The sequence below is a fragment of the Gossypium hirsutum genome, chromosome A12 (assembly GCF_007990345.1).
Source record: "Gossypium hirsutum isolate 1008001.06 chromosome A12, Gossypium_hirsutum_v2.1, whole genome shotgun sequence".
Classification (NCBI taxonomy): domain Eukaryota; kingdom Viridiplantae; phylum Streptophyta; class Magnoliopsida; order Malvales; family Malvaceae; genus Gossypium; species Gossypium hirsutum.
The window spans coordinates 83,279,284-83,300,103 of record NC_053435.1 but is presented as its reverse complement, the minus strand read 5'-3'; the positions used below and the strand labels follow the sequence as shown (position 1 = coordinate 83,300,103).

The 20,820-nt window shown below is 29.0% G+C and overlaps 2 protein-coding genes across 2 annotated transcripts; one reads left to right on the top strand and one right to left on the bottom strand.

The window, feature by feature from the left end:
* The first annotated feature begins 13,486 nt into the window (after nt 1-13,486).
* LOC107923008 (germin-like protein subfamily 2 member 4) lies at nt 13,487-14,602 on the top strand. The gene is made up of 2 exons (XM_016853209.2): nt 13,487-13,792; nt 13,886-14,602. Exons 1-2 carry the CDS (start codon nt 13,684-13,686, stop codon nt 14,425-14,427), a joined length of 651 nt encoding a protein of 216 aa, XP_016708698.1. The 5' UTR covers nt 13,487-13,683; the 3' UTR covers nt 14,428-14,602.
* A 3,267-nt stretch (nt 14,603-17,869) lies between these two features.
* On the bottom strand, nt 17,870-19,075 carry LOC107938527 (uncharacterized). The gene is made up of 5 exons (XM_016871712.2): nt 18,996-19,075; nt 18,800-18,867; nt 18,555-18,707; nt 18,401-18,474; nt 17,870-18,304 (listed from the first exon to the last, which is right to left on the bottom strand). The coding sequence occupies exons 2-5, from the start codon at nt 18,845-18,847 to the stop codon at nt 18,169-18,171; spliced, it is 411 nt and encodes a 136-aa protein (XP_016727201.1). The 5' UTR covers nt 18,848-18,867; nt 18,996-19,075; the 3' UTR covers nt 17,870-18,168.
* Between the last annotated feature and the right edge of the window lie 1,745 nt (nt 19,076-20,820).

Below are 20,820 nucleotides of genomic sequence, written 5' to 3'. Positions count from 1 at the left end.
ACCGCGGGACTAGCCTGTGGGCTATTCTAACTTTGCCACATGGCCAAGGCACACACTCATGTGACTTGGCCGTGTGAAAACTTGATTTTTCACAATTTTTAAGCTATTTTCACATATCTAACACACCTAGTTCATGCCCAAAACATTGACTTATAAATCTTGATCAAATAACATTCATTTATCCATTTTTTGTACCTAAACACAATTATACACTAATAAAATCTAACCAATCAATTATTTCAAGCCAAAACATGTATATTTCATTTTCAGACACAAAACGTCACATTCAACATGCTTTGCATACTTAATTATTCATACAATTACATTATCAAATCACCTTCTATACATGTCATATAAATCAAAATTTTGTTTAACAAAATATACCGGAGTAAATCTGGATAGTGTGATCCTTGTTGTAGACCAGATCCTCCATATGTATATAAGTCAATCTACAAAACAAATAACATACACAAGTAAGCTTATAGAAGCTTAGTAAGCTCATAGGCATAAATACACAAATCTTACCAAATATTGTACACAATCATATATCTATTAGCTTATCTAATTCATCTTGCAAATCACAATTTCATTAATAAACTCATTTGGAAAATTTCCAGGTTGCTATTCACAAATTTAACTCCCTTAGGTCCACTTCTCATCTACTTCCATTGTCAAATTAGGGAACAATAAAGGAATTGAGTGCTTCATTATCACATCGCCATAGTAAACTATGGACTTTCACATTGTCACACATCACACACCAAAGCCATAGCCCTGCCATGGTCTTATATGGATCACATAACATACCAATGCCATATCCCAGATATGGTCTTATACAGAATCACATTATCACATCACACCAATGCCATAGCCCAGCTATGGTCGTATATGGGAACATGAATCATATTGTACTGATGCCATAGTCTAAATATGATCTTATACGGAAGCACATATCACATCTTTTCCGTCAATTCATTATGGTCATAGAATGAAAGCACTCAAATCCATTGTTCCAAATAATATGTATTTTTACTTAAATACTATTTCATACTTTTTACAATTTAATAGTATTCATCTACAATAATATACTTAAAAACCATAATATTTTCATAACAAAACATTAAATTTGCCATATGAACTTACCTGAGCTAATTTACAAAAGTCGTAGAAAGTCATGGACTATTCCTGAATTTTCTCCATTCCACGATTCACTTCGTTTTCTTGATCTATAATTATAAAATCATTCCTTCATTAGCATCTATTTCGATTCTATGCTATTTCACAACTTATGCCCTTAAATTTTTGAAATTACACTATTACCCCAAACTTTTTAGTTTTTACACTTTAGTCCCTGCTCAATTTATTCATCAATTCAACTAATTCCTTTCAAATATCATTTTATCTAAACACTAAAAACTACTTCACAGTCTTTTACATCCCAAGCTTCAACACAAAACCCTAATTTCAACAACTCTCACAATTAGGTCCTAAAATTTATTTATATGAAAATCTCTTCATAAAATTATTATATAATAAAATTAAAACTTCAATTCCATGATAAATAATCATAAAATTTCAGCAATTATTCATGGGAACTTTCAAAATTACCCATGAAATCAAAAACTAATGAATTAAACAAGTGGACCTAGTTGTAAAAATCTTAAAAACACAAAAATTACAAGAAATAATCAAGAGTTGAACTTACATGCTGTAGAATATAAAAACCAGCTTCTTAAAAGATCTCTAGTGGTGTTTTTAGCTGATGAAGATGAAGAAAAATGTTGAATTCTCTAGAATTACCAACTACATCATATTTTACTATTAAATTTTTACCCTATTTCCAATTTTGCCTCTTGTTCACACTTGATTTTTATTTTACCTACACACACATGTCGTCCAGCCTAATAATAGGTGTTTAATTGCCTAATTAGTCCTCCTTTAACTATTACTAGAGCTATTTAATTACATCTCACAATTTTTTACTTAATTCAATTTAGTCCTTTTTACCCATTTAACTACCGAAACCTTAAAATTTCTTGACGAAACTTTAATACTAACCTATTAACACTCCACAAATATTTCTAGAAATATTTATGGCTCGGTTTATAAATTTGAGGTCTCGATACCTCATTTTTATCCTATTTTATGTACAACTTCCTTTAATTCATAATTTCACTATTTTAAAATTATTTCTAAAACCACACTTAACATTTACTTACTAATATCTATACTCATATGTCGGATTTAGTGATTTCAAATCATTGTTCCGATATCACTGAAATTTGGGCCGTTACAGTGATATCCAAAATTGTTTCATGTAACACTAATGTGTCGTTGAGAGCACAAAAAATATCTTATTCCCTGTAAAATAGTAAAAATAATAGTAAAGGGGAAGTAGGGTCGAATCCTCAGGGACCGGATTGTACGAATGCTCATTTCTTGAAATCATGGACAATTTCTTGGCCAAGAAAACCTGCGTTCCTGAAAAATAAAAAAATAGAATTAAGAATCTGAAAAAATAAAAACAAAATTTAAAGTGAATTATTGCGAAATTAAATAAATTGCAGAAATTAAAAAAGAGGAATATAAAAATAGATAGAGTTGGGAAAAGAGAAAGTTTCTTATGTGGCAAGATTCCAGCCTCCGGTTGTTTCGTTCCGCCTTGGGTTCAATCCTTGGCTTTTAAGTAACCCTTCTCGAGTAGGATAAACCAGTTATAGTGGAAGAGGACGCCTACGCCCACCAGTTAAGATTTGGCGGAGCCTGACTCTAGCCAATAATCGCTTTTATGGGACTATCTTCTGCTAGATCACATCTTCCCAACGGTGAATACCACACCGTTTTGTTTCTTGGATTCTCCAACCTTTGACGCAGAAAGCTAACGAACCGACTGTGCAACCTTCCCAAATCGTACAAAGCGGCCGTTCCTTGCACAAGTTGAAAAGATCACCTATTAAGGGACATGGACGGAAGCGTCAGTCCCGTAATGCGGAGAAGCGATGAATACTCTGTTGAGAAGGCTAAGTGCGGATTCTAAGCCTCATGAACCTTTTTGGGGAATTTTGACAACCTTTGGCTAAATTGGTTTAGTGGCTCATGTTTATAGAAAAAAGATATGTCAAATATGTGCCACTCCATCCCCTATTTATAGACTAGAAAACCTAGTCTATTTCCAATGAAATTCTAAAAGATAAATACAAATAATTAAAGATAATTAAAGATAAATAAAGATAAATGAAAATAAATCCTAGAATTAAATCTAAATAAAACTCCTTAATAATTATCCTAATATAATTGAAATTAAAATAGAGTCTTATGCTATAAAATCTCTTCTTTTGCAGTTTAGTCCTTGGGTCTTCCATGTTTGCATTTTTGGCACCACTTCTCTCTTTCTTTGCATGTTGGCCCATTATATCTTCAACTTCGCACTTTTTGCCTTTAAATTTCATCTTGCCTCCAATTTAGTCCCTAAAAGATAAAAAATCATAAAATAACCCAAATTAGTAGGATCATACTCAAAATAAACATGCAATTATCACATAAAATATGTCGTTCTAGAGTATTATCAAACACCCCACACCCGAGCCCTAGGCTGGGACAGAATACGAGGCGTTACTAAACTTAAACACATGCATTCAAAAATTTACGAGTCACCAAGACTTGATTAAATTAAAAAAAAAATTTGAACCTTACCAAAACTTCTTATCAGGGGCCTATAAGGGCCAAAGCATCTATTGGAAATCACTCGGGACCAATTCGGGTCCTTTAATCAACACTAGGAAAATGACCTTTGACACAGGGCACACGCTCGTGTGGATGGGCAACACGCCCGTGTGGAACTTCAACATGGTCATATTGATGGCCCATGTGGCACACATGGCCTGAGCACTTAGGGACACGCCCATGTCCCATGCTTGTGTGAATTAAATTCTAAATTCGAACCTACAGGGGTTTTCACACGGCCATGACACGTCCGTGTCTATGGCCCGTGTCTCTCACACGGCCATGACACGCCCGTATCTAAAAACCTTGGCATTCTATTTCTGACGTCAGCATCCAATTAGAGGCACACGGCCAAGGCACACGCCCGTGTGCTAGGTCGTGCCCTTCACACGGCTGAGACACACAGCCGTGTCTCTACCCATGTGTTTACTATCATACATACTAACTTGAAAAATTTACGTGCAGGTGACACACGGCCGGACACCACGCCAGTGGGGCTAGCCGTGTGTGAGACACCACCCGTGTGTCTACTCGTGTGGACAATGTAAGGCTATTTACCAAACCTTATGCCACCCTGAAATAAAATTTAATACCAACCAACATGTCAAAGTCTAATTTAATATGAGTTCTCAACCAACAACCATAGCTAAGGCCTATATACATGTCATATATTCAACCACGCCAACAATTTCATATTCGTAAAAGTCTATCTTGCATTCATATAATAACTTACAATAATAGCCATTTTCATGGCCTTATACAAAATTAGTCAAATGCTAAAATAAGCCAACATCTTTGGCCTCAAAAAAATGTGACACAAAAATAAAATCAAAGATTCCTATACATGTCATAATCAAAATGATAAAACTAGCTATACCAAGTGCTTCAAGGATAGTGCGACTGGCTTCTCCGACATAGGCGACGATCCTCGAACTACTTTGGCGGCATTAAAAGGAAATAGAAAGGAAAAAGGGTAAGTATGGGAGCTTAGTAAGTACATATATGCAAATAAGTGTAATTAGCAACACATTCATCAAATAATGGCTTATCATACTTAAATGATATATCATTTTAACCTTACTATCTTGCTCTTTCCTTCTTTTACGCATACTTACTACATCTCTTCACATACAATGCCTTCATTCGAGAGTTCAGTATACATACCTGTAATTACCTGTAAAATAATTCAAGTTCATTCTCTCTATTGACATACCTCATTAGAAGTATTGTCAATCCATTCATCGAGTTACCCCTTTGAACATTCGGAAATACCAATGAATACACGGATAGTTTACTCTTAAGTACTATACAAGTAGCCAAAGCTACCCCGTACTTTGTAATACTTGCATATTTGGCTACTCACAGGCCTTTTCACCAAGTCAGTACCCGGACCCCATAGCTCTATCATGTAATGCCCGCTCATTGAGTTACGGGTCTGCACACAAAGTCAGTACCTAGACCCACATTACATATTTCACTTGTCTCATGAACTCAGACTCAGTTCATGAGTTCAGAGCACTCAATTTCTCATGACTTATATTTTATATCCTATACTATTTCCGAGGTTCGACGGGATCTCGTGTCTAACCTAATGTTGTCGCATTTGTTCATAATGTGGATTACTCTTATGTCGCACTATTTATACTTTCATGGTATCGAGTAAGATTATGATACATGGAAAATTTATAAAACATTTAAAAGTAAGCTACAATAACACATTATTTATATATGTACTTACCTCGGCACAAAATGATGGGAACGAGCCTAATCCTCGTAAATTTTGTTCTTCCCTCGACCAAGACCCGAATCACGTTTCTCTTGATCTAAAATGTAAAAAATTAGCTTATTTAATACAAAAATCATTCAACTCAACCTAAAACTCATACTTTAGTAAAATGACCATTTTGCCTTTGAACTTCGCAAAAATTACGATTTTACCCCTAGGCCCGAAAATCGATTTTTATCACATTTTCTCACTAACCAAGCCTAGCCGATTACTTGTTATACTAGAACCAGCCCACAATTCTCATTATTTCACACATTTGTCACCTATTTTATAATATATGCAAAATAGTCCTTAGTTAGGGTTTTCATGAAAACTACTTCACAAAAGTTGTTTATTACACTACTATAGCTCATTTTCTTACATAAAATTTTAGAAATCAACATGAACACACTCATGGTAAAACCCTAGACTTTCAACCATTTTGTAAAATAGTCCCCTTGTTAGAAAGCTCATGCTATAAGGGGTTAAAAAATAAAAAAAATCACTAAGAATAACCTTCTAAATGACTTACATGCAAGAGATACAAATGGATGATATTTTAAGCTCTCTAAACCGCCCTTTTTTGCTGAAAATCGGTGGAGAAGATGACACTATAGCTTCCTTTTCTTTTACTTTTATTTTAGTCAAATAAGTTACCAAAAGCTCACCTAACCTAGTCAACATGACTCAATTTGTCCCCTATGGCCGGCCAAGCTTCTTTTAAGGGTCTATTTTCCCTTTAAAGACCCTCAATTATGGTTCTCTAGTTATTTGACACCCTTAGCTATAAAATAGGACTTTTTCACTTTATGCGATTTAGTTCTTTTTCACGATTAAGCTTACAAACGCTAAAATTAATTCCCAAAATTTTCATGCACCTTTTTAAACATACCAACGCACATACAATAATATTAAAAATAATTTCTTCGACCTCGGGTTAGTGGTTCCGAAACCACTGTTCTGACTAGGCCCCAAATCGGGCTATTACATTTCATAAAAAAATGAATTGTAGAAGTAAAGGAGAAATAGAAATTTCAATTTTTGTAGGCAATTCAAATAGAGAAAATCATACACTATCAATTTTAACAGCTCAGTGACTTAAATGAAAACTTTTGAATAGTTTAGTGATCATGTTGTAATTTTTTTTAGTTAAGTGACCAAAACAAAAACTTACCTATAGTTTAGTGACTAATAGTGTAGTTTTATCTTAAATTGAATGTAAAAACCCAAAATTTACGGTTATTAGAAAAGTGCATTTCCGGGTCATTGTTCTCGTAAAACGGGTTCGTAAATATTTATTACAAATATTTACAAAGTTAATTGTGAGGTTAATTAGGTTTTAGCTAGGTGAATTAGCTTGAATTAAGGTTAATTTAGTGTAAGGATTAAATTGAATAAAGTGTGAAAGTTTAATTGTAGAATAAAGAAAAGATGAGGGACTAAATTAGCAATTAAGCCATAGGTTCCAAGGGTGTGGTAAAAATAAAATACATGTGTATTAAATAATATACATATATTTGTAATAAATACATGTATTTACTTATAATTTAAGAAATAATTATTAAGTTAATATAATATAATATAATATAATATAATATAATATAATAAAACATAAATTAAATAAAGAAATAAAGAAACAAAGTTAGAAAAGAAACAGAATAGCAAAACGAAAAACAGGGGAGAATGAAGGAAAGAAAGAAAAGGGAAATAGGGATTTCAAGGTTTAAAGCTTGATTCATAAGTTAATTTAGTCCCTTTTCTTGTAATTTTGATGTTTTTGGAATCTAGAACAAAATATTACTTGATTTATGTTGAAATTTTGAAAGTTAGTTTATTTTTAGATATTGTTCATGTTGAAATAATTGAAGAATTAGGGGTCAAATTGATAGAATTTCAAGTTAGAATTGAGAAAAGGATTGAATTGTAAAACAAATCATAAGTTTTATGTAGTAGGGACTAAATTGAAAGAAATTCAAAATTAGGGATTTATGGTGAAATTAGAGAGTTGAAATTGATTTTAAGTGATAGTTGAATGAAAAATAGAGAATAAATTGTAAAGAAAATTAAATTAGTTTTGGTTAGGGATTAAATTAGAATTTATTCAAAAGTTGAATAGCAATTGAAATAATTGATGTAAATTGTGTTGTATTGATAAATTTTAATTGTTTTAAATTTCGATAGCTAACGTTGAGCTGGAGACATCGGCTAAAAAGGGGAAAGAGAAAGTCAACGACGAGTGACTCGAAAAATACGGTTTGTATTTCTATAATCCGAATTTAATTATTAATTGTTGAATTTTGATTATATGTGTATGAAAAGATATTAAGGTAAGTATTACATTTTGATATTGAATTGAATATATATGAATTTGTGATTAATATGATATTTGAATATTGGATAATTGTGGTGTTGAATTGAATAAAATGGAATTGAATTGAGTAATATTTGTTATTATATTGATATTTAATTGAGATTATGATGATTTGTGACTATTGTGAAATTGATATTGAAATGTATAATTACTGTGAATTGAGAAATGAATTGAATACCCTATTAACAGTATCGGGCTGAGTCGGATATAGTTGGCATGCCATAGGATTGGGAGTGTTCAGGGATACTTCGACCTCAAGTCGATGAGGCACTATATGCGTCGTAATATTGCTTCGGATAATTCCGATGAGACACTATGTGTCGTATTATTGCTTCAGATTAAATTCGATGAGGTATTAGGTGCCAATTCACTTCGGCATGGCCGATGAGGCACTGAGTGTTGTACTGGCGTCCGTCCGAGTCTGAGTCATGTTAATAGGGGTGTACAACTGTATTGAACAATTGATTGTTATTGAATGGTATTGAATGATATTGAATATGGATTGGAATGAACAATGAAATAAAATATGCAATTGAAATGCATGAAATTGCATGAATCATGGATTCATGAAAAGGATATTGATATTGAAATTGAATTGAGTATCTTATTATGAAAAGTTACTGAATAGCAATTATGAGATTGATATAGAAGAGATGATAATTGAAAGTGTTATGAATGATATGTATAAGAAATTGATTAATTGTTTGAATGATTATGTTTGTGTGAATATATATATAAACAATAGAAATTTTTGCTTAATACATATTTGGATTACAGAAATACCATTGAGTTTATACTTAGCGTACGGTTTGTTTCCGTTGGTAGGTTAGGTAAAGTCAGATCGTTGAATCAGCATCAAGATACGATCCCGAACTCAAAGTGGTAATGTACATTTCTTTTTGGTAAATGGCATGTACCTAGGGTGTTATACTTGTCATTTTGGATAATGTTTGTAAATGAAATATAAGTTAATATTGGTACTTATATAAATATTTTTTGGATTATAGCTATTAAATGGTATATTTTGGTTGAAATTAGTATAATCTTATATTTGGTTCAAATGGTGGTTTTTGAATTAATTTGGATATTATGGTTAAAGTATTTATAAAAATAAATAGGTTAGGTTATTAGATTGATTAATTTATGAAATGTATGTTATTTAATTGTGTAATGTTTATATTTGAACTGAAATGACTGGTAATACTCTATAACCCTGTTCCGACGACGGATAAGGGTTTGAGGTGTTACATTGAAAAGCCAACTAAACTAACTTATTTTTAGAGATGGTAACAAGGCAAAGTGGGTTGATTTTTTTGCTTGCTTTGACCTCCAACTTAGTATACTTGCAACATAACTTCATCTTAACTGGACTCAAAATTAAATATTAATTTATTAACTTAAATTCGATTCAAAAAGTCAACATTTAATGCTATACCCGATTCTTAATATTTTTTATCAAAATAGAATAATAATTTTAAATTATTTTATTTTATAGTTTGATCAGCAATGTTGTTATTACAACAAAGAAAAATATAAATTCGAACGCACATAAGTGTGTTTTTTTCTTATTTAAGAATTTAAGAAATTATGAGTAAAAATAATCATTATATTAAAAAAAGGTACTAAAGTAAATATTAATATAAAATTTATTATTATATATTTTAAACAAGTATTATATATAAAGGTATTTTGATAATTATCTTAAGATGGGGTAGGATAGTTTTTTTTTAAACCGATCATGATTGATTGAAAAATTAAACCTATATTACTCCAAAACCTGATTTAAAGAAACCCGATTCTATCGAATCAAGTTGGAACTCATATATTTATTCACTTTTCACAAATCGTTAATAATGTTTTAAAAATGGGTAAAAACTATGGTTAACGTTTATTCTTTTAATGAGCCTACAGAAAGTGAATTATTAATACGAAAAAAGGCTGGGACCACTGCAACAACAGGTGGGTAAACCAAACTGATTTCAATCAAATTTTATCCATTAATGCTTGTTTATTGGGATAGTTGGAGAATAAATATACCACAATGTCCATAAGAAATCGTTTTCTGTTTGAAAGCACGTAAGGGGCAGATAGAATGTTTTAATTTCACATTTCAAATACAATAAAATATCTTACAAGTACCAAACACTTGGATTAAAAATTTATTATAAAACAATTAATTTAATTATCAGCTCAATCGATTTATATCGGCTCAAGATTTAACTAGTTCAATATAATTCTTTATCCTATTGATCTAATTAACTAATTCATTTTAAATATCATTGTCTACAATGCTTTCATTAAATCAATCACATTGATTAGAGAAGCTTGTTCAACTTAAGATTAGCCAATGAATTATTTCATTTAATGGGGACATCTTGATCACGATGACTTATTTATAAATTCCATTTTATTAATGCATTGGATCAACTGCTTTGAAAAGAGATAGGATTGAGTGGCTAAATTCTTCAGGAGTAAAGAACCAAAAGCAGAGAGGAGGAAGAAGCCCCCTTTTGGGACATCTGTCGAATTTTATTAAACTAGGTCGGACCTCGAGTCAGATTATAATTATATAACAATTTGCCCCTCACCTGGTCAAAAAAGAGTTATAAAGTGACTCTTCTCAAACAATCTAACATTTATGAAGTGTGTAATTTGGGGCTTAACATATAGGTTTCAACTTGAAGCATTTTTTATAATCCAACCCGATTTAATAAAAGTCGACAAACGTCTCAAAAGGGGGTTTCTTCCTCCTCTCTCCTTCTGGTTCTCTATTACTAAAAAATTTAACCTCTCAATTTTATCTCTTCCCAAAATCGTTGATTCAATGAATTAACACATTTATACCTTGCATATTCAATAAATAAGTCATCACAAAATCAAATCAAGATTTACTAAGAATACATCACCAAAATATTTAGGGTCCGGGAAAGCATGAAATCAACATTGTATCCTATCAAAGGTTAAAAGGACCTTCGAATGATATTTTGCGGCCAGTTCAAATTTGGTCAATAATGATGATTTGCCATCTGACCCAACTTGTGCATTGATGGCGTTGGGGAGTCTTAATTAGGACCCATTGGCAACGGTTGAGAGATTCTCCAAGTGATATCGTATAATCGAGACTCTTATTATGATTGAAAAGTGTTTTTGGAAATTGTTATGGAAAAATATGGTGAAAAAACGTGATTTATTAATTTTATATGTTTGATATTATTGTTAAAAATGGTAATGAAAAGTTAAAATATTTATTTTATACATGGTGTTGAAATTAAAAAAATTTAGATAGTATTTAAATAATTTAATGAAATTATACATAAAATATATATTTTCAATGCTTTTCAATAATTAATAAATTGTTTGTAAATTTAATTACACATGAAATATTTTAAAATTTTAAAATTAATAAATAATATTTAAAAATTTAATATAATGATACATAAAATATGAATTAATCTAAAATTTTAGATATATTTTAAATAGTTAATACACATAATTGGATTTTGAAAATTTATACTTCAAAGCACAAAAGTCAAAAGCATCTAACTCTCAACTTTTGGGTTTAGGTGAAAAACACTTTTGCATTGTACTTTTTAACTAGACCTATTTATGGATTAGATTATCAACTTAGGTACGAAGATTCGTTTAAAATTCAAAAGGGTTAGGATAAAAATATTAAGATCGAAAAATAGGTTTAGGTAAAAAAATTTATACCAGTTTAAGATATGGCTTGGGCTCAGCTTGAACAATTAAGGCCCAAGACCAACCCGACCAACCCATATTTAAGTTTATAATATTTTATATTATGTTATTTTTATATATTATGTAATTTAGAACATATTAAAAAAATCTATACTAAATATATAATACTACTCTAATGTAAACATTAAAATAATGTTAAGATGACTATATAAAAATTTTCAATAAATAAAAGATGTATAAAATTATTAAAATAATATAATGTAAATATTTAAAAAAATAAAAAAATAATATGGATAGACCTAAATGGGTTTCGGTTAGTTTTTTTGCAAATATTATGGGTGGACCAACCCAGATTCAAAGGTACATTTGAAATTTGGGAGGGTTTGGGTAAAAATATTAAGCCCGAAAAATGGGTCTAGGTAAAAATTATGCTCGTTTAAAATATGGCTCGGGCTTGATCAATTAAGGCCCAAGCCTGACCTGGCCCGACCTATTTTTAAGTTTATAATACTTTATATTATGTTAATTTTATATATTATGTAATTTAGAACACATTAAAAAATAAACATATACTAAATATATAATACTACTCTAATATAAACATTAAAATAATGTTAACATGACTATATGAAAATTTTCAATAAATAAAAAAATGTACAAAATTATTAAGAATAAAATAATATTAATACTTTTAAAAAATTAAAAAATAATAAAAGTGGACCTAAATGAGTTTGGGTTAATTTTTTACAAATATAGATGAATTTGGGTAAAATTTTCAGCCCATATTTTAAGTTGGGCCGAGCTTAAATAAACATAAAAAAATATTAATATCATGCTTAAACCTAACTCAATCCATAGATATATCTAGTTTTAACCCTAAAATCCAAGTATTTTACATTGCTTATGGGGTGGAAAAGCATCCACAAGCATTCCCGAAGAGCCCCTTGGTCACATCTAGCTCCTCTTATCAAGACATCGACTTAGGAATCTTACACCAATTCACTGACTATATAAACATTCCCAACCAAAGGTTTTAGAATCGAATAAGAAGTTGAACAGATTAAATTATTGATTTTTGATCTAATTAGTCCATTCAATTCATCTGGTTTAATGGAATATATTATTAAAAAATAAATAAATATTAAAAATAAAAATAAAAAATAATTTAACCAATTCTACTATAAATTCAACTAATTCACGGCTTAAACAATTTAATACTTTATTGTGGATCGATACCCAAACTGTTTCGGTATGAAAACAGTGCTCTCAACTACTCAATAATTTCAAGACAATCACAAATAACAAATTTTGTTTAATAAATAAAATAAAATTTATTGTACACAATTTAATACTTAAAATATTTTTTTATTATAGTTAAATCTAGAAAAATCATTTTATTATCATCCTTTTATCTTTAATTTATCAACACATTTGGTAGTTGATGATGTACTTCCCCATGTCCAATCCTTTTCTTCCACTGCATGATTCTTGCAATTACAATTATTTTAACGTTTCTTCTTGCTGTTGAGAAAAAAAAAAGGTTTTCTTCTTGCTTACAATGTTGGCCATTTGAAAAGTCTAGAACCCTACTAAATGGGGTCAAATTTGGTTGCTAAAGTATTTAGGCAATTACAATCAGGTTACTCAACTATTAATAAATTTACATTTTGATAATTTAATTTTAAAAAGTTATAAGTTGATGCATTAAAATTTTCCAACAGTTCAATAACTTTACCCTGCAATAAATAGTAAGGTAACGGGATTTGAGTCTGCTATTAAGTTAACAGGGACAATGACGAAGCTGTAACTTTTTTTAAATTAAATGACTAAAATGTAAATTTATAATAATTGAGTGACTTAGGTGTAATTTACCCTATTTGTTTTTATTTGCAATTAAACAAATTGCTTTGCTTGGAACCCAACCCAATCCTGTTTTCGAAAACTTCACTGTCACACCAATAATTTTATTCCACCCAAACCACATAACCCATTTTCTTCCCATATAAAAGTAAACACAACAGCCTCCTTTCTCTACCAACAACCAAAACCAAATACCTTTAGTTTTTTTTAAGCTTTAAAATCTATAATTGTTTACCTTTTTGCTTCACTTGATTGTTAAATCTCCATGGCTGCCAAGGTTTTTGCATATTTTGTCGCTTTGGTTGCTGTCTTCAGCGTCGCCAAATCTGACCCTGATCTCCTCCAAGATATCTGCGTAGCCGATACATCTTCAGGTAATTAAAACAAAAGTCAACAGTTTTGATCTAAACAAATAATACCCTTTTTTCTAGCTAACATAAATCATGTATGTATGTATGTATCTGTAGGGGTGAAGGTGAATGGATTTGCATGCAAGAAGGATGCCGATGTAACGGAAAATGATTTCTTCTTTAGTGGCTTAGCCAAGCCGGCGGTGGTCAACAACTCGGTGGGATCGGTGGTGACCGGAGCCAATGTTGAGAAAATCCCAGGGTTGAACACCCTTGGGGTGTCGCTTTCTCGTATTGACTATCAACCTGGCGGACTTAACCCACCTCACACTCACCCACGCGCCACCGAGATCATCTTTGTTCTCGATGGTGAATTGGATGTGGGGTTCATCACCACTGCCAACAAGTTGATCTCCAAATCCTTAAAAAAAGGAGACATTTTCGCGTTCCCTAAAGGTTTGGTTCATTTCCAGCAGAACAACGGCAAAGAACCGGCATCGGTCATCTCCGGCTTCAACAGCCAATTGCCGGGAACTCAGTCGATTGCCGTTACCTTGTTTGGTTCAACACCAGCAGTGCCGGACCATGTGTTGACCAAGGCATTCCAAATTGGTACCAAAGAAGTCAACAAGATCAAAAGCAGACTTTCCCCTAAGTAAGAAAAAAAAAAGAAGAAGAAGGTAATTTGAGTTTTGAGGTGAAAAATCATAAAATTGTTTCTTTGGAGTTGAATAATGTAATTTAAATTACCAAAATAAGTTCACTTTGAGGCAATATAATCAACATACTATCATGTATTGAATATTTGAAGTATTTCACACGATATTTATTTTATGAGGTTTGGTATTTTTTTTTATCTGTTATTTTTTATTTGCCTAGAATTATTTATATAATCTTTTCTTAATCTCTAAATAGGAATATAGTACATTTTAACATATTTAAATTTATCGTTTTCCTACATTAATAATAATATTCATATTAATTAAATTAAAATTTAATTAATTATATAAATATTCATACTAATTAAATTAATATTCAATCACCTGTGTAATTTGATAATATGATTATGTTTTCACTCAAACCAATGAGTTTTTTCATTATTTAAAATACATAAGGTAGCTTAAAATATAATATGAATTATAAAATTCAACACTATCATTTTCATATGGCGCAAAAAGTTTGTGATAATTATCAGTTTGTCAAATTACCAACTCATTTACCTTGTATGACCAAACTTCCATTTTTTGAAAATTGAGTCATTTAATAGATATAAAAGTCAATTAAATATCTTGCAATAAATGAATTAGAAAAATATTAAAACTAAAATTTCTTTAGCAATATAATATACCCCATGCTTCTAGAAGATGATTTAACCAAAATTGAAAATAGGCCTAATAAACACAATGATGGAATTTATTCTTAAACAATAAATTGAAAGTATATTCTGTAACTGAAATTAGAAAATCAAAGTCAACTCAAAAAATTCCTATTTATGTTTACTTCCTATTTTCGAAACATGATTCATTTATAAATATACTTTTATATATATACAACAATTATATATTATGTATATTAGAACTTTTATATGTATGTGAAAACTATGTACTTATAATACATTATTTTTAATAATGAAATATTTAATTTAAAATTAATTAATAAAATAGATTAAATTATAAATAAAATGAAATTTAAGCACATAAATATATCATTTTAGGAATGTTAAATGTAGTATAATTGTTTATCATGATGTTGTCATCAATCTTGAGTTATAGTCAAGTTGACTACTAACACTAACTCAATCAACAACATTATCAATATATACAACTGATTAAGGTAAAAAAATGTATAATAATATTAAAAAGTGAATTTAATATTAAAATAAAGATTTAATTTAGTGATAATGTTAATGTTTTATTGATATGAATATTATAGGTTCAAATCTCATCCCATGTAATTTTTTATTTGTGTTTTTTTAAAATATAAAGACTAAAATACACTCAAATAATATAACTTATTTTAATTACAAAATGATATTTCCTTAATTTTCCTAATTGAAATGGTGTCACAAGACACTAACTCAATTAGGGACTTAAATCATACTAAATATTCTATAACACATATATGTGTAGAAATTATAATAATATGAGTATAGACATAAAAATATATAAAAATGTATATAACAAATATAGTTATTAAAGTTTTATATAAGAATAAAAAATTGTTTTACTTCAAATTGTAAATGAAAAAATTTTATATACATAGTGTCCTTCGTTCACATTTTATTATAGATAATTCTTTTATTAATTTATAAAAATATAAAAAAACATAAACCCCACATAAATATATAATTTACTTAGTAAATAAAATAGGTTTTTGATAAATCTCTAATTGAGTTGAAACCTAACTGATAGGTGACATCAATTCAATAAAAACTTAACAAATAATATAGATAAATAATAGGAAAGAAAACCAAAAGAAAGAATATAATATAATATTTATGAGAAGTGTCCATACTTTTATAAACACAATTATTCATAAACATATTTCTATATGAAGAGTTGTGTCTTTTTTTTTTAATTAATTTTATTATAAGTTTTTATCATATTTATTCTTTTTTATATAATGCTTAAAATTTTCTATATTCCCTCTTTGACTCTTAAATAGGAAGATAATACTTCAACGCACTCAAACTCACATTATCCTATACTGATAACAAAATCAATGTCAATCGAGCTAAAACTCAATTAGTAAAATTATCTTTTTTAAAGAGATTATATGTGTATCCCTTAGTACTCTATATATATAGACACAATAATCAAAATTGAGTTCATAAGTGACTTACACAAACATTCTTTTTTAAATGTTTTTCCCTAAATTCATTTTGATTTGTTAAAATAATTTAAGTATAGTCAAATTATTCCAACTCAAAATAAAAGCATTGTATCCTAAAAATGTTGGACACAATAAAAAAAATAGCAACTCTTAAAAGAATTTTTATAAAAGTTTATAATTTATAATTCATAATTTTCCGATTTCAGTTCCAACTAAAATTTTTATACAACAATAGGGTTAAACAAATTACGAGTGCCAATTTTAATTATTTTTAATTTGTTCAATATTATATACAAATCATATTTTTGAATTGCGATTAATTATGTATATAAAAATATGGAAGAGAGAAGAAGGAAAGATAGCTGCAGTTATACTACATGGCAACCACTATGAATCTGCAAATATTGGTTTCTTATTTATAGAGGGAAAAATTTATTTTGTTAATAAGTGGAACCATACAGCACAGTTTGTCCTAATGGATTACACCCATATAGCACATGCCTGATACCATATTCGAATCCAACTTTCGGATCCATTCAATTGCTTACACATGATTTCACGTTCTTCAAATGTAAGAGAAATTGTATTTTGTTTTTATTGTTTTTAAATGATCAATTTCTACCATTAGCATCATTTAATCTGCGGTTATTTTTAATATATGAACATTTTTAAATTTTAAAGTTTTTTATATAAACTCTAAAATTAACAATAACCTATCTTTTATTTTTAAAAAATAGATAAACATATTTCAACGTACTTAAATTCACATCTTATTGCACTAACAACAATGTCAATTAAACTAAAACTTAATTAACTAAAATTTAAAATTTTTATTCTTACTAAAAAAAATAATCATTAGGCTCATTAAGTTAAATTATGTTATTTCTAAAATATTAAATGACAAATATATTATTACATATACAGTGTCATGTCAAAATATTTTCACATAATATGCACAAAAAAAGTGATTGATTTTAGTTAATGAATTAATAATTACAACACTAAAATTTTAAATTTTAAAAAATATAGGAAGTGAAAATTAGATTAGAGAAACCAAATCTATAATTTATAACTTATACCCTGTGTGAAAATAATAGCAAAATTTGACATAAAAAATTTTATTATTATTATTGGGGTCAAAACTGAAATTTCAAAAGAAAAACATAAATTAATTCTACAAATTACTCATATTATATTTACTAATAGCAGAATGATATTTTTAAAAATATACACAAGTAACATAACAAAATAAGTCATGGCTTAAAGGGAAGAAAATTGTCTGCTCAATAGTGAAAAGAGCAATGAATATATGGATCCGAATCATCATATCTATTGCTAAGAGCTGAATTTACATATGAATAAACTACCTCACAAACAATTTTCGCATATTATAATTCCATTAGCCAAACAGGTAAGGAATCAAGGATTCAAAATGTTTGAAACTAATCTACTATTCAAATTGATTAAAACTAATTACTTGCATTAACAAATCTCACTTCACTTGATTTCCATGAAAAAAAGAAAGAAAGTGCTAATTGGAATTGGATTACCTTAGGAGATTTTACCTTTCAAGATTCAGAAAAGGGATTCTGAAGTAAAAAACGAGCATTACTCAACAGAGCAGTTGCCTCCTCATTTGATGCATCCATCAGTCTCAGTTCCTTGATCTCTTCCTGCCATTTCTCCATTTGTTCTTTATGTATCCTTCAAAAAAATATTAAAATAAAACAATTTTTTTTAAAAAAGAAATCTCCTCCGATTTTAGATTTGAATACATACGTAATAGGTGTAGAATCTTACATGATTAGCCGCTCTTCAAAATCGTTACTCAATTCCTTGAACATTGATTTTTCTGATTCTAACAGCTCCGAGACCTCCATGAAATTATTAAAAAGGAAATGAAATAATTAAAATTATTGTGAATATCTAGCTGCTTATGCAAAATTACAGTTACCAGTTGAGTGAAGCGCTTGATCTTTTTAAGAATGTGAGAGACATTGAATTCCATTTCTTCAGATCCAACGATGATTGCCTCAGATTGTTCTTTCTCTGTTATTTCCTCCATAATAGTTCCATTGCTTATGTGATCTTCTTGTTTCTCTCCCACCTAACGTTTTAGGACAAAATCACATACTAATTTGATTGAAAATAAAAAGAAAATAAAGAAAAAATAAGAAGAGAAATCAAGGAAGCTTTTACGTCTGGTTTCTTGCGTTTTCTCGAAGCTTCATTCGTTGCACTTTCCATTTTATCCTTAAAAGTTAAAACTGAATATCTCTCATCATCAAAACCAAAAATAGTGAAGGAAAATTTGACTAAAAAAAGGAAAAAAGAAAAAATTTCTTCGCGTTATAAAATTAATCGAACAATTAAATCATAAAGAAAAATTTCATACCGCAGAGAAAGTGAGAGCGAGAATCGAAGTTGAAAGTTGAAAATTGAGGAGAATGCTCAGAAGAGATCCTCTCGTTTTTCAAATTTGGATTGAGAAGCGCGCGCCAAATTTAGATTTATTTCGTGTCGATATCCATATGGTGGGCCGAAATGAAATGGGTTTTATAGGCCCCAAAATTACGTAAAATGGGGTTTCTAAGTTTTGGTCCACGTAAGGCTTTTTTTCGAGGAATATGGTTAGATATAGTTATGGGCCAGACTTAAATAATAGTAGTTTTAGATATTTTCTTTGTTCAGGCTTGGCTCGGTCTGAAATATGAATTAATAAAATTTTCAAGTCTAACCTTATATAGAATGGTGAATATATTTCAGAGGTCCCTCTATTATAAGGACCTAATCAAATTAATTCTTATACTATTAAATGGATCATTTTAGTCATTGTATTATTAAAAAGAATCCACAAATGCCCCATTAGAATAGAGCTAATATTTCATGTTTAAAAAATATAATTTACTATTTAAAAGAGTTAACATTTTAAAACTTCTTTTATGATTTTGTAAACGAAATCTTTTATTTGGAATTGAATTACAACTGAAACGAATAATAAATATTTTTTATACAATAAATGTTAACTCTTATACAATTTAGACTTATTTGATTCTTTTTAACAATATAGGGATTAAATTGATTTGGTGTCTATAATGCAGGGACCTCTCATATACTTTAACGAGCTTTTTAATCCTACAAGAAAGATTTATTTTAAAATATTTAATATAAATTAACATCATTTAATGGTTTTTTTAATCTCATTTATGGAATTAATTTTTCTTTTTAAATCAATGCACCAAACAATTATCTTTTAACTAATATTTATGGAATTAAATAATTTTTTTTCATAATTTTTTTTATTTAATGATGAGATGGAATGAAATTATTCGGTAATAATGTTAGGTGTATTAAACTCATATACTGACAATACATCAAACATTATTACTAATAAAAATGTCGAAACTTAACCCCACTTGATGAATTGGACTTAGAATTGAAGACATATTAGGATCAGTTCATGCTAATATCTTTAACCAACAACCAAAGTTTTCAAAACTAAATTAATTAAATTAAATAAATTTTAAAAAAAAATCTTTTAATTTAATTAATTTTTTAATTCAATTCAATAATTTGTATTAAATTATAAATCATTCAACTAACGTTTTATTCTAAATCAATACTTTAATTGATTTTTGATATAATCAATTCTACTTACCAATTCAATTCGAAAACCTTAGCGGGGACTTAACATGTTTGTGGCACGTCACTCTAGACTTGCTACTAGCTGTTCTTTATTAATGCATTCGATTCTTTAGGTCACATAAATTGATACGCCTTATGTAATAAATCAAGGACTGCCATATAACAAATATAGATAATTTGTCTTATTTTATCAAGCTGTCTTATAGAAATTTAAATAAAAAAAATTAGTAGTAACTAAATTATGAGTATGTTTTTAATTTGATTATAAAACTATCCAGAAGTTTTGATTTAAGTATTAAGATGTTAAAATTGATGTTATATGACTTTTTATGTTCGCATTGTCAACACTAATCGAAAGGTTTTTTCTCATTCTCTATTACAACTTTGTTTTTTTTTTTTTGAAACAACTTTAGACGTCATGAATCTGTGAATCAAAATTCAAACAACTCCGATTGCTTACATTGACCGTCAAATTGACTTGAATCTAATGTATGTTCTACTACTTATCAATGGATATCGATCCACTATACTGATCGTCAAATCATTACTTAGAGTTCGCTGGCAAAACTTTTTTT